This window comes from Mustela nivalis (genome assembly GCF_964662115.1).
Source record: "Mustela nivalis genome assembly, chromosome: 10".
Lineage (NCBI taxonomy): Eukaryota > Metazoa > Chordata > Mammalia > Carnivora > Mustelidae > Mustela > Mustela nivalis.
The window spans coordinates 98,955,711-98,970,708 of NC_139029.1; the positions used below are offsets into that span (position 1 = coordinate 98,955,711).

Genomic DNA, 14,998 nt, shown 5'->3' on the forward strand with positions numbered 1-14,998 from the left:
CCTTTGGTAATGAAGGGTTTGGCTGTAGACATTCAAAAACTTCCCTGGGCATTGACTCTTGCTTCCTGAATTGCAGGGAGACACTCCATTACAGTCACTACTCTGACCTCAGCAGGAAACATCGGGGAGGATGGAATCCTGAGTTGCACTTTTGAACCTGACATCAAACTTTCTGATATCGTGATACAGTGGCTGAAGGAAGGTGTTATAGGCTTGGTACATGAGTTCAAAGAAGGCAAAGACGACCTGTCAGACCAAGATGAAATGTTCAGAGGCCGGACAGCAGTGTTTGCTGATCAAGTGATAGGTGGCAATGCCTCTCTGAGGCTGAAGAACGTGCAACTCACAGATGCTGGCACCTACCAATGTTACATCATCACCTCCAAAGGCAAGGGGAATGCTAATCTTGAGTATAAAACTGGAGGTGAGTTACTTTTGGAAAGGGGGAAAGAGAGCGTCCAAAGGTATTTGGGGCTAAAGACAATGGGTTGCTGCTGAAATATGTTATGCTCATGAGCGACCAAGAAGACAAAGACCTTCCTTGCCAGCAGCCATCCTTGCTGTCCAAGACCCACACCCACTCCCAAAATAGCCCCCTTATAAGATTAGGCTTAAAATCTTCTGTTCTGGATTCTAGTCTTCTCTGGATTTTCAGGTATATTCTCTGAAATATTTTACCAAAATAAATGTGGTCTCCTTTATGGTATACCACCTTTGTTGTTGCTGGTAAGAGAAACCTATGATCTGGCCTGAGACTGTTCTACGCTAAGCAGGCCCTAGCCCAAGTCTGAAATCAGTACCTCCAGGGACTCATGGCAATGGAACCCATTTTAGGAGAAGTTCAAAGGGAACTAACCAAAACCAATATTGTTCTATAAAATCACTAATCCTCCCCCAGTGAAACTCACCCTTCCTTATCAACTCAGCTTGGTGAATTTATGTATAAGAAACTCAGTTGGGGCGCCTGGGTGGCTCAGTGGGTTAAGCCACAGCCTATAGAGTTGAGGGCTGGGGCAGAGATAAGAAAAATAGGTAAATAATTATTATAATTGGTAAAGTCTATCAAATGCTTTAAGAGAAATACAGAGTAATTTGGGGATGCAGGGGCAGAGGGATCACATCCAGATGCATAGGGAGGGTAGGGATTGGAGAGCCCCCATGGAGAATCTGGCATTTAAGAAAGGACTTACAAAATAGGCAGAAAGTAACCTGAGGCCTCCTGGCCTACACTAGTCTACACAGGCCTTCCTTGGACACTTCCTGACATGTGTTTCTACAGATGTAGAGCCAGACCTGGGCAAGTGCTGGGACCTGGGCAAGGCAAATTCACTGACCTTCAGTTTATTCATCTTAAAATGGGGATTAATAGGGTCATGTCAAAGGGACACTGGAGCCAACTCAAAGGGCTTCCAATGGCAAAGCTGGAACAATCTGAGCAACAAAACAAACAGCATGGTAGTAAATGAGAACTCCAAGTATTCAACAAATACACATGAACATTTTGTGATCAACTTTATCAACTTCCATAAACATGAGGGAGATGACCCAAATCTTCCTTACAGATGAATTCCAAATAATGTATTTAGATCTCCCCACTCCAGGAGGTGGAGCTTAGTACAACCTCCCTCCCCCTTGACCACACTTCGGGTGTGTTTTTCTTAGTGAGGTCCAGCTTCCAGAGAAACCTGGCAAATACTGCCTCAGCCAGGTGATCAAAGTTAACATCATCAATGATTAAGTCAACAGTATGCATTCTTGTGTGATATGATGAGAAGGGCACTTTTCCTTCTATGGCCTTCTCTCCAAAACCCATAGCCTCATGAGAAAAACCCCAGACAAATTCTAATAGAGGTTGGGGTAACAACAAAATACCTGAACTGGACCACTCAGACTGTCAAGATCATGAAAAACACAGAAAGACTGAGAAACTGACACAGACCAGAGGAACCTAAGAGGACATGCCAATTAAATGCAATATGGGATCCTGGGAAGAAAAAGGACGTGAGTGGAAAAACTGGTAAAATATAGATGAAGTCTGGAGATGAGTTAGTAGTTATATATCAGTGATGGTTTCTAGGTTTTGACAAATATACCATGGTTAAGATGTTAACATTAGGGAAAACAGTGAGGTATATATAAGAACTCTCTGTGCTCTCTTGGCAATGTTTCTGTAAATCTAAAATCATTCCAAAATTAAAAGCTTGTTTTTTTAAATGCTGATAATAAGACAGATCTCTAGAACTGTAGTGAGGATCAAATGAAATAATGTCTGGAATTTGGCACCTGGCAAGGAATGCACCCTCAATAAATGGTGGTTCATTATCATGTACTCTCAGCAACTTACATCATCTCCCAGGAGTTCATTCCCTGCCTGCTGTGAGCAGATGAGTCTCCTCTCCCCTGCTACATGGAAGATTCTCTAAGGGCAATCAAGGCTTTCCTTTCACCAGTCACTCAGTCCCAGCACAGTCCCAGGCAAACAAAAGTGCCAAATAAATTAATAACTTGGATCTTGCCATTTGGCATAATAAGCATTTAAAGTCAAAAGTCCAGGTCTTAACATTTTTCCACAAATGTCTCATTGCCTGGATATCAGAGGAAAATAGTCTCAATTTCAAAGTTCACGTACCTCCCCAGTAAGGAGGATTATCTTAGAAGAAAACAAATGACTGTCTCTACCCTGGATACCAGGACTGGAGCGTCTCCACCCAAGCAAAATCCAAACCCCCGTGATGACAAGTCCCGTGTATGGAATTTCTGTGGGTGACGAGTGAATGCTGTTTGTTTTTAACTTCTCCCTCTGCCTCCCCACCCTAACTTTATCCTCCAGGCAGAAAAATACATAACATCCAAGAAGCTTCTCAGGTGCCTGAGAAAATGCCCCAAATCCTTAAGGAATAAACATTCTGTGATCAGCTTTATCCCTTATCTTTAAGGGACGAATTGGAACTCCTCTTAGTTGGAGAAATTTGTTATAATAATTATACCTAGAACTTAGGTCCTTGGAGTTTGTGATTTTTGTCAAAGGGTTGTGTAAGTCATTATTTGCATCTATAATACAATGGGCCATACACAGGCAGCCCATTTGGGAAGTACTGAGTCACTTCAGTGGTAGAAATGACTGTTTTTAAGACCTAGCTCTTCAAAGGCCATATTATTTTATCTGTATGACCTTGACATCTGTCCCTTTTGACTTTCATCCCTGCAGCCTTCAGCATCCCAGAGGTGAATGTGGACTATAATGCCAGCTCAGAGAGCTTACGGTGTGAGGCTCCCCGATGGTTCCCCCAGCCTACAGTGGTCTGGGCATCCCAAGTTGACCAGGGAGCCAACTTCTCAGAGGTCTCCAATACCAGCTTTGAGCTGAACCCTGAGAATGTGACCATGAAGGTTGTGTCTGTACTCTACAATGTCACAATCAACAACACATACTCCTGTATGATTGAGAACAACATTGCCAAAGCCACAGGTGATATCAAAGTGACAGGTGGGTTTCTCCACAATTTTTGCATGGTTTATTGGGCTAAAATCAAATACAAATTAAAATCTAATTGGTTTAACAGATATATTATGTATTGGGTCATAGAAAGCTTGAAAGTCCTCTTCATGGAGAACTTGATCACAATTGCAGTTGGGACTGAATTACATAAGACTAACACGAAACAATATTTATGGAATACAGGTCAAAAATCACAATGAGGCTTCATCTTGTAAGCCTTCTCATTGACTGGGTGGGGATGGATGCCTAGAGACCAGTGCTTAGGATTCTGTGGCCCTGTCTAACTCAAAAGGACTGCTTTGGTGAAGCAATGGGGGAAATGACAATCATTTGACATCTTTGATATATTCAGTTGGTGATCTATGTCCCAAGTCCCCCACCCAAAACTGATTTGGTTCTAGCCTGCCTTTGAGAAGACTTTCGATCTGAAGACTAAAAATCTTAGGCTCCAACTCCAACTTACTCAGCCCATCTAGGACTGGCTCACGATCCCATTAATATTGGCCCAGCATTAATAAGAAAGCTCCAGATTGAACTGGCCTCCCACTAAAAGAGAAGGGCTCCATGAGGCCCAGCACACTAGTTTGTCTGCTTCAGTGTATAAAAAAGCTAGGGTTGAGCTAGTGTCAAAAAAATGTACAGATGGGATTATGACTTTTAAGACCATCTCTACTGCAGCTGAATTAAATTCAGTCTATAGTGGAGGGAGTATGTCAGGAGAACTGCTGTTTTATATCAAGCCCAGAACCAGGTGGAATATCTTGAACATTTAAGTGTCCTATAAATATTTGCTGAATTTAACTGAATAAATCATATTTTTGTCAGCTTACTTTTTAATTTAAAAGTATGTATATGAAAAGGCAACCTATGAAATGAGAGAAAGTATTTGCAAATCATATCATATATCCAGAATACATGAAAAATTCTTACAACTTAACTACAAAAAATCAAATAACCCAATTAAAAAATGCACAAAGGCCTTGAATAGACATTTCTCCAAGAAGATAAATGGCCCAACAAACATATGAAAAGATGTTTGATATCACTAATCATCAGAGAAATGCAAATCCAAATCACAGTATCACCTCACAAGCGTTAGGATAGCTACTATTAAAAAACAAAAACAACAACAACAACAAAAAACAGAAAATAACAAGTATTGGTGAGGATATGAAGAAATTGGAACATTTTGCATGTGTTGATGAGACTGTAAAATGTTGCAACTGCTATGGAAAATAGTATGGAAATTTCTCAAAGAATTAAAAATAGAACTACCATATGATCTAACAGTACCCAAAGAATGGAAAGCACGTTCTCAAAGAGATAATCATACACCCATGTTCATAGCAGCATGAGTCACAATAGCCAAGAGATAGAACCAACCCAAAATGTCTGTAGCAGATTAATGAATAAAATAAAAGTGATATATTGGGGCATCTGGGTGGCTCAGTTGGTGGCTCCATTTCGGCTCAGGTCATGATCTCAGGGTTGTGAGATAGAGCCCCAGGTCAAGCTCCACGTTGGGTGGGGAGCCTGCTTGAGATTCCCTCTGTGCTCTCCCCTCTTTCCCTCCCCCGCCCCACCCCAACTCAGATGCACACTCTCTCTTAAAAAAAAAAAAAAGGTGGTATATACATACAATGGAATATTATTCACCCTTAAAAAGGAAGGAAATTTTTTCACATGCTACAACATAAATAAATTTTCAGGGTATCATGCTAAGTGAAATAAGCCAGTGGTAGACAAATACTGTATGATTCTACTTACATGAGATCTCTAAAGTAGCCGTCAAATTCATAGGAACAGAAAGTAAAATGGTGGTTACCAGCAGCTTGTGGGGGAGGGAAAAGCAAAGGGAGTTGTTTAATGGGTATAGAGTTTCAGATTAAAATGAAAAAATTTTGAAAATGTTTCATAATAATGTGAATATGGTTAAAACTATTAAACTGTACACTTAAAATGGTAAATATGGTAAATTTTATGTTTTTATCACAATAAAAAAGTATCTATTAAAAAAAATCATACATATGAGAAAAAGAGAGCTCTTCCACTATCCTAAGGAACAAATTGTTGACTAGTGAATAGAATGCTTTTAGTTGACTGTAACAAAAAACCAACTCAAATAACCCTAAGCTAAATGGAGAATTCAATAAAAGAGAATTAGTACATTTCATGAAACTAAGAACAGGAAGCACAATTTGGTTTCAGGACCTGCTGGAATCAGGAATTTAAATTCCACTGGGCTTTTCAACCCTCTACTTTATTCTCTTGTTACTAATTTAATTTCTTCTGTTTTAGTCTATAGGGCAGAATGTGATTCCGAAGAGTTCCTAGTTTTAATAGTCTCTCTCACTCAATAGAGTAACCAGAGTGAGCCTTAATTCCACAGTCCTATTCCACATTCTCAGAAAGGCTCCACTTGGGTCAGTTGCCCACACATAGATCAATGAGGCAGTACCTGATGGAAGACCTTCCCTGAAGAAAAGGGGGAAATGAAGCATTGGGCATTTAGAAGGATAGGTGTTAACAGCAGTGTCTCAGTTCAGATCTCAATAAGTATCCCCAAACTGTATAACTAATGCCTTCCAATGGAAAGGACAATAACTGAACAAACCACAGAAATTGAGCACATCTTTGATTCAGTGAGCAGATTCTTTTTCCATACCTGCTTATTGAATACATCAGGACAAGTGTCCCATGTATCAGTGCTAGGACTAAATACAATATGGTAGCAAGACATAGCTCAAATTTCAGAAAATATTTGGTTCCAGCCTGGCTTTGAGAAGACTTTTCAATCCAAAGACTGAAAGTCTTAGGGTCCAACTCCGACTTATTTAGCTTTGCCACATACAAAGTAAGTGTATTTTTTAAACAATTGGATAAGATGGCAGAGTTTACAACCTATGTTCTTGGACTCTACTTCTAATTTAGGTCATTCATTCAGCAAGTATCTATTGTGTGCCAAATACGTGCAATGCAATTTTTAAGTCCGATGATACGGAGGTGAATAGCATAATAGCATAAATGTCCTAAGAGGAACGGATTCCAGTGTAGATGTGGTGTCTAGGGGAAAGAATAGTTAATTATGACTGGCTGAGTAGAGGAGGCAGAGTTCAAGGTGGGCTTTGGAGAAGAGAATGGTTTTGTTAGAATAGGAAGGTATGAAGTCAGGAGCCTATGTGAGTGGTCCAGGGGAGAAATTATGAGGGCTTTAACTGAACGGCAATAGAAAAGAAAGAGGAAGAATCAAAAGCTGATGAAAAAAATCATCTTCGTGACACAAATATGAAGGACAAGAGAAAGAGGAAGTCAAAATGGGTCTGATGTTTCTACCCCGGGTGCTTAGGAGGTTAGTGATGCTAGCAAACGAAATTAAAATAGGAGAAGCAACATGAAGTTGAGGATTTGCTGAGAAGTTGGAGGCGGCGTCCATCGTGCACGTAGGCAGAGATGTCCAACGCTTACAACACATTACCCAGCATATGACAGCATAAACTTCAACCCTCCTCTACATACTTCCCTCCACGAGAAAGGATTCTCATCCATGTAACCCTTCTAGGCTTTCTCGTCTCCCTTCTTCCCCTCCTCTCCAGAGCGGGAGGAGTTAATTTATCTGATTCGTGACCTTAGTAAAAGTTAGACACAAAGATTTTGGCTCTTTCTTTTACCTTTTCTCTCCAGCTAACCCTCAGAAAGTCTGCTCCCCCAAGCCATGAGTTCCTAGAAGCAGAATCTGTCCTTGCAGCAGGAAGCCTGCCCCAGTCAGGTGCTGCCCGTCACTGGGAAGGTCTGGGCTGCAGCCCATCTACCTGCTTCATAAAGCTTCATCTTTTATTATCACACTTAACCAGTGATAAAGGTGATATTTTGGCCTTCCAATTGCCTCATTCTTTTTGTCTTACCCTTTAATTGGTTGAGAACCAATTCTGGTGGGGAAAAGGGTATTACTTACTGGACTCTTTTGAACCCCAACAGCAGTTGCCCCCAAAATATTTACTGAATAATTAAATTTTTAATGGACATATACAGTGGCAACCATAAATCTAGATGTGGAACTCAGGACAGAGCTCAGACTAAGAAGGTGGGTTTGGAGATGGTCAGCTTAATGGAAGTCATGCTTATTGGGGTCCCTCTTAGTGTTACAGGTGATACCTGTTGGGTGCTTCTTATATGCGAGTTCCTGTTGTATCTCAGGGCTTTACACCCTCAAAACAACTCTGTGAAGCCCATTACCATCTTAGCCTTATTTTCTAGGTAAAGAAAATGAGGCATGTTTAAGTTGAATAACCTGCCTAATAAAAGTCAAAGCTGAAATGAATTAAATGAGATTGGATTGCCTAAGGAGCAAATACAGTAAAAGAAGAGTAGTCTCATTCCTTCACTTCTCCCTTTCTTGGCTTCAAAATGGGAACAATACTTTCACATCACCTTGTAGTAGTGTGAAGGAAATGTAAAGGTCACTGCCTACAGGAAAAAAAAATGTGTCTGAAACCAAGGACTGGCCATGACCCCTTATCCTATTCTTTTTTTGGTAAGCAGTAACAATCTCTTTATTGGTCTAGTTTCTCATTTGGCTGAGTGTTCATGGGAGTGGATAACAGAATGGAACTTCTTTTGAAGAAAGAGAAAGCTCTGATTTTAAGCCAGTTACAGAAAGGTAGAGAATAGGGTACAAAACTGCCCCCAAATGGGGGTAAAAAGTTGTATTAGAAACAACTTACTCTATTCTTCAGGTACTTTTCTTTGCCAAGCAGCCACGTGAAGAAGACATCCAGCTTTTCCTCTGTGACCCTGAACTTTTTTCTCTCCCTTTGCAGACTCTGAGATTAAAAGGCGGAGTCACCTACAGCTGCTGAACTCAAAGGCGTCCCTGGGTGTCTCTTCTTTCTTTGCCATCAGCTGGGTACTCCTGCCTCTCTCCCCTTACCTGATGCTAAAATAATGTCCTCTGGCCACACAGAAACATGCAAAGTCATTGGTATGACAGGTGAGATGAATCACGAATGGTGTGGGGATTGGATCTGTGTGTGCTGTGTTCCTAACAAGAGTCAAGCAACCTCCAGCAACAGCCTCAGAAAGAAACATTTGACAATGCCAGGGCAGTGGGCACTGTTCCTACTGGTCTTGTGAAAGGTAAATATGTGTGAACAAAGAGTGTAGATCTCATCGATACACTTACAGCAAAAACAACTCTGCAAGTCAAATATTTGTGCAAATTCAAACATCTTTTCTTTTACCAAGTTATCTAGCCACAAGGCAAAAAGAGAAAGAGAAAGAGATGTTTGGCCCTGAGAGTTCCTCTGGATTTCACGGTTATCTTATAAAGCCTCAGGACACGCATACACTCACTCACACAAGTGACTTCCTCCTAGCCCCTCAACAAAGCTCCTACTGACCAGAAGTTTGACAAATGACTCCCCAGCTGGCTCCCCGTGTTGAGACTTCTGCCTGTCACTTCAGTCCTCTGGCTCCAATTATTGGTAGGATATTGCTCCCCGAACAGTCTTGTATGGAGTCTGTGTGGCTGAGTTCATGAAGCTCCAGCCAGCACTGCCCCATGACTCAGCGGCATCACCACCAGGCATCCGGGCTCGCAAGCTTAGAGCTATTTCCATCCCCCTCTATCCTTGACATTCAAGGCCGCATGGCATTTTCCTGGGGTGTCCCTCAGACCGACCCTATTCCAGCCTCCATTATTTCATACACCAGCCTAGTTCTAAAACCCTATACTTGCTTCTTCCTCTCCCTGCATCCACTGATAGGAAATAAGATGCCAAATATATGTATATATATATATATATATATATATATATATATATATATATATATATTCCAATGCTATTTTCATCACAGCATTCCTTTGCTCTGGAACCTAAGGTGACTCTCTGGGCACTCTTGTGTCAAAGTCCTCAGCCATGTGGTCACAGCTCTCTTTGAGTTTCTTTCCTTGCGCTTCCTGCTTCTGTCAGCTGCCTGCTCCACTCTCTGGCCTTGCTCCCTCTCTCACTGCCCTTCCTGGAAGTCTCCTAGACTGCTGGCAGTTCAAAGCCACACTTCCTTCACCCATTTCCATTAAGTGCTTCCCAGCTTATAGCCCACTTTCCCAGTGGTCTGTTTCTTCCATATCCCCTTGGCATGCATGAATAATTCATGATATCTTACACTCTCGAAGGCACGTATAATCCTTGCCCAGATTGTTAAGTAGGGCAGGCAAAGATCTGTTGACCACTTTTCCTTCTTTCTCTTCTCCAAACACAACAGTGCAGCACAGAAAATGGATTCTTTATAAGGAAACCCACCGGTTCCCACCTCCACGGTTTTCAGCGGAGAGATTTCCCTGAGGAAACGCTCCCTTGAGGATCTCACTAGCAGAAAAGGAACACGTTCTTCTTTCCTTGATTCCCCACGACACGATAAATGAATTTTTAACATTCTGCAACTAGATAATCTGACCTACAAAGTACGGTTTATTCATCTCTATCTTGTATTCCCTTCGAGCAGTAATTGGCAGCCTTTTTTAAAAGCCATGACGTGCATGTAAAGAATGTTCACTCACAGCATACATAGGTTATATACGATTATCAGATTAGCTACAACCCCAAGTCTTTCTCCATACAACTACAGAGGCATAACCTTAAATCAATTTTTAAAAAATAAATAAGTAGATCATTATCATTACTTGTAAAACCATAAGGAACTGTGGGGGAAGGTCATTGAAAAGATGTGACTGTCAGTTGACTCATGAGCTAGACCCAGGTGATCAGGGGCTCTTCACCTCCACCCCTGTCCTTGGGACAAGGATCCCACTTGTCTGTCTTGCTCCCAGAGGCTGCTCCAAGGACACAGCCTTGAGATAATATTGTGGCGTTGAGAACACCTTGCACAGTATATGTGACCGAACCTAGTAATGACCTCTATATTAACTTGCAAGGATCTACTCGTCTTCTTGGTACCCAGGACAAGCCTCGTGTATAAATGACCTTTGCTTACTGAAACTGCCACCCACCAACCTGGAGTGGCCTGGAGTGGCCTGCCTCTTTCTTCTGTCTCTCTCTGCCCTACAAGTAAGGGGGTGTGGTTTCAGACTACTCCCAGGGAGCTCCTGGGAGGGTTGCACATCAAACCGATGCTGAGCACAACATTTTAGGTCACATACATTCTCTGGTTGGATACTCAAGCAGAAGTCATCTTTCTACTTCTACCCAGGAGACTGCTCCTGGCTCATCTCTCTGTTCCTGTTTGCTCTAAGCATGATCCCCTTCCTGAAGAAGAGACTCAAGCCATCTCATCCCCCAGCAACCCATGGTAGCAAGTGGTCTTGATAGAACATCATCAAAATAACAGAAAAATGAGCCCATCTCTGAACAAGAGATACCCTCATACAGGCACAGAGACAACTGGTTCTCCATAAATGTTTACTGAATGGTTGTAAGGACATCCTATTTGTGTTATTTTCAGAATCCCAGGAATCTGCAGAACTATTTCACAGTAAGATCTGACCTAGTTTTGTATTTCTGGGGGGAAATGAATTCATGTCTAGAGGTTTGGAATGAACAAATAAGATCAAGAAGCAAAAAAAAAAAAAAAAGTCAAAAGCAACCCACAGAAGACTCCAATATGAACCAGATAAATCTCCCTTCAAAGACATATATTAAAAGCTGGGAACATAACTCATCTGAACTGGATATGTGTTAGGACTAAGTCAATTGCAAGTGGAGACAAGTGGATCTCTGTACCTCAGGGACCTCCCCTTACTAACCAGCAATCCCCCCAGCAACATCCAGGGAGTGAGAGGATGGGATATTGCCTCTGACTTGTCTCTGCATCTTTATATTGCTATAATATTGCTCTAAGTTCCCAGAAAGTTTTGACTTGCAATACCTCCACATTTTATAATCCATAAATTAAACCTCAGTATATATAGTAAGAAGCTGCTAATTAGTTGCCACGTCACAATTCAGAGGTAGTGATGGGTCAAATAACTCACCTTTCCTTAGGATGCTGCCAAAAGTGCCTTGGAATCTCCTCCCACTTGACAAATGTTAAAGAAATGTGGGCACGGTCATAATTGTAACTTAAAACATGTAGTTGGGACACCCTGGTTTCCAAATTATCCAAGTATCTTCTTTTTTAAACAAACCAATGCCATTTGATTTCTCAGATGACGTGCATCCTTGAATGGTCCGGGAAAGGACCTCTCGTCATCGCTGTATACGGCATTATGTGAACACGAAGTGTCAGGCTCCGACTTTCTATCTTGCACGGACAGCGATAACCTCAGCTTTCAACAACATCTAGAGCGGTGGGACTCACCCAGTGTGATTTTTCACACTCCTCCCCACACACAGCGGACATCTGAAAATGTTTGGAGACAATTTTAGTTGGCACAACTCAGGGGAGAGGGGAGGGTGCTAATGTTATGGATAGAACCCAGAGATGCTGCTCAAAATCCTACAATGTACACAGCATTATCCACCCACAACAAAGAATTACCCAGCCCCAAATGTCAGTCCTCCAAAAGGATCTAGAAAAGAGGGAACTAACAAAACCGGTTTGCTTCCTACAGATAGGCACTATCCTCTGCCTCTTTGGCTATTGTCTCAGCACAGAGAGCCAGAGCTCAGGAAGCCAGGAATTCCTGATGGAGTCATCTCTAGCAGGTTCCTTTCCCTTCATTCTAAGGTACAAATTAGGTTCTGTGAGAGCTGCCTGAGTTCTATCTCAATGTCTCTCGCTCCAAATTCTGATCTCAGGACCCAGTCACAATTCCAATGAAGGAAATAAAAACATGTCCCCTCCTTGAAACACACAGAGACTTCTGAAAGCAGGGACAGTGGACCTTTGAAATGGGACCGGGGAATAAAGCTTTGATCAAAAAGAATGTATTGCTCACACCCCTCCCCCTTTCCATACTTTTCACATGTTGAGGTCTGCCTCCCTGGCACTTTGGACCCACCATGACTGTATTACATTTTGTTATAGAAAACTTAAGATTTCTGAGTTCTGACCATTCAAGAGAATGACTAAATGCACATTTCCTATACTGTTGTCTGCCTGGTTTGTCAAAGAAAGCAAGCATAAGATGGATAAAAAGCCATGGGTCAAGTTCTAAAGATTAGCAACTAGCATGTAACAGACCTTCAATAAATGTTTGTTGAATGAAAAGATAATAAATAGGAGTGGCTGGGCCTACTTTCTTAAGGAAACTCCACAGGCTTTGCCAGCCTGCCGTGTGTCCATCTGAGAAAGATCTCAGTGGCTTGAGGCAGGTAACATTTGGGAGAACACATACAGGTAAACAAACCCATTGCTCTGGTGTCAAAAAGCCTGATGTTTGCTATTCAGGAATTAAGAAATTCTCAAATCTTAGAGGCGAAGGACCTCAAAATCATCTTTCCTAGTCCTTTCACTTTTCAGATGATCCAGAGGCCCAGGGTGAAGTGTGTGTAACTTGCAGTCCTCAGATTATGTGACTTGCCAAAAATTGCACTGACAGTTGGCAGAGGGATAAAATCTATAGAAAATTTAATTGGCAAAGGGCCAATTCTCAGGGGACTTTCAGAACAATTCTTCCCTGCTGTATTTCCAGCTTGGTCCCAATCAGCCTTTTGCAAGAAGGGACCAGTGCTAAATCAAACTGAAAAAGCAAACTGTGAGAGAATAAACATTCCCAACCCAGGTTCATTCCTTGGCCTTGTCCACGAGCACATGGCAGATGCATTAGACAACCGTATTGTATCAGCTAAAGTGCAAGAACCAGAATATGACACACCACAAACATCTGGAGAAGCTCAAATCTGATGCCAGAGGCACATTTGACCAAACAAGTCAAACTTCAAGGTGAAGTATCAGCTCCCAGCTATCCCCAGGTTGTTTGAAGATTTGTTTTAAGTGCACAGTGACCTCAATCTGTGCACTATTAATATAGGGAAAGGGTGTGCACAGTTCAATACTGCATAATAAAGCTTCTGCTTCACAGCATACGTGGTATGCTTCGGTTCTATTGATGAAACGGAATTCCCAATCTCCCTCCGGCTGGGGAAGTCTCCACACATCCCATCAGCTGCTCTAATTCAGACTGTCTTAAAATGTGCCTGAGCTCCTGCTTCTTCTGACTTTGTCTTGTTTCCTCTTTCACATCAGTCATTTCCAGGAGTTTCAGTATGAAAGCCATGAGTGAGAAATTAACTGTCACAGAAACAGAGCCTTAGCAATGCTCTCTACTGTCTTTTTTTTTTTTTTTTTTGCATTCTACCTCCCCTCCAGCAAAAATTCTTTCCCCGTGAAGCTGTTTCTGAGCAGTTTTATACAACATGATTTTACTCTTGGTTTTTGGTCTATTCACGCAATTTAGCACAAAATCGCACACTGTTTTGTCTATTGGTTTTCACTGCTGTGTACTTGGACTCCCTTGAAGATGATGACAAAATAAGGACGGGGGTCCAGGCACGCAGCCCTTGGAAGTCTGCTCTTAGAAGAGGGTCAAACAGATACACGCAGGAAGCCTTGTTTCCTGAGACAAAGCAGTTAGATCGCAGCTTGGAAGGGGGCCCTGCACTTATCGCTACAGGAGCCCCTATGTGTACTGAAAGATGTGGCTCCCCCAGAAAATTGTATGTCTGTGTCTTCTAAAAGTCATAACTTGACCTTCAGTGTTATCTTACCGCTTCGGTTCAAATCTAACCTTCTGGCCTAAAGAGTATCCTTAGCAGGTTCAGTTAGAAGGTCCCTTACCCCAAACTCTAAACAACATTTCAAATAGGAAATTTATGAATACCTTGGTCCTATATCCCTTCTTCATAACAAGCCAAAAGTGATGCTCCGTTAATATGATCTGTGAGCAGTTCATAGCAGACGGAGGCCATTTCCCTTCTCTTTGCCCTCTATATTTGCAGTTACCAAACACTATGACTACTCATGTGTCATTCTAGCGAGAACAATTTAGGTTCTGACGGACGCAATTCCAGGACTTTATGGTACTTAATAGGACTTCAATTAATTGGTTCAGGTTAGCCATACAGGACTCCAGTGGTGGATCCAGGCCTCATACCCAGGGTAGGTAAGACTAGAAGTATGATAGTGTTATCGCATACAGGTAAGAGTTTCTATTGAGAGGGAGTGGTGCCCCAGAAGGAGCCAAGTCACAGCCTGCTAAATGAGGATCTAGGAGAAAAATAATAATTGTCTTCAGTTTCCTCTCCCTCCCCTTTTTCCATTTTCCCCACATGGCCCAATCAACTCTTTGTGTTTCCACCATTCTTTCCATTAACTGCCTCACCTCCACTGCCCAAGGAGGAAAAAAAAAAGTGCTTCCCAGCCTCTAGCTACACATGAGAAGGTAATAATGGACAACCTTGGGGCGCCTGGGTGGCTCAGTGGGTTAAAGCCTCTGCTTTCGGCTCAGGTCATGATCCCGGGGTTCTGGGATCGAGCCCTGAATTAGGTTCTCTGCTCGGCAGGGAGCCTGCCTCCCCTCTCTCTGTGCCTGCCTCTCTGCCT

At 42.1% G+C, this 14,998-nt stretch overlaps 1 protein-coding gene across 1 annotated transcript in view; it reads left to right on the forward strand.

The window, feature by feature from the left end:
• VTCN1 (V-set domain containing T cell activation inhibitor 1) overlaps positions 1–12,542 on the forward strand; it is a 57,185-nt gene extending 44,643 nt beyond the window's left edge. The window contains exons 3-6 of the mRNA XM_082688031.1: positions 77–424; positions 3,209–3,487; positions 8,317–8,486; positions 11,661–12,542. Coding sequence (XP_082544157.1) covers positions 77–424; positions 3,209–3,487; positions 8,317–8,441 — 752 coding nt within the window. The 3' untranslated portion in view covers positions 8,442–8,486; positions 11,661–12,542. The remainder of the gene's footprint in view (positions 1–76; positions 425–3,208; positions 3,488–8,316; positions 8,487–11,660) is intronic.
• Positions 12,543–14,998: the final 2,456 nt, after the last annotated feature.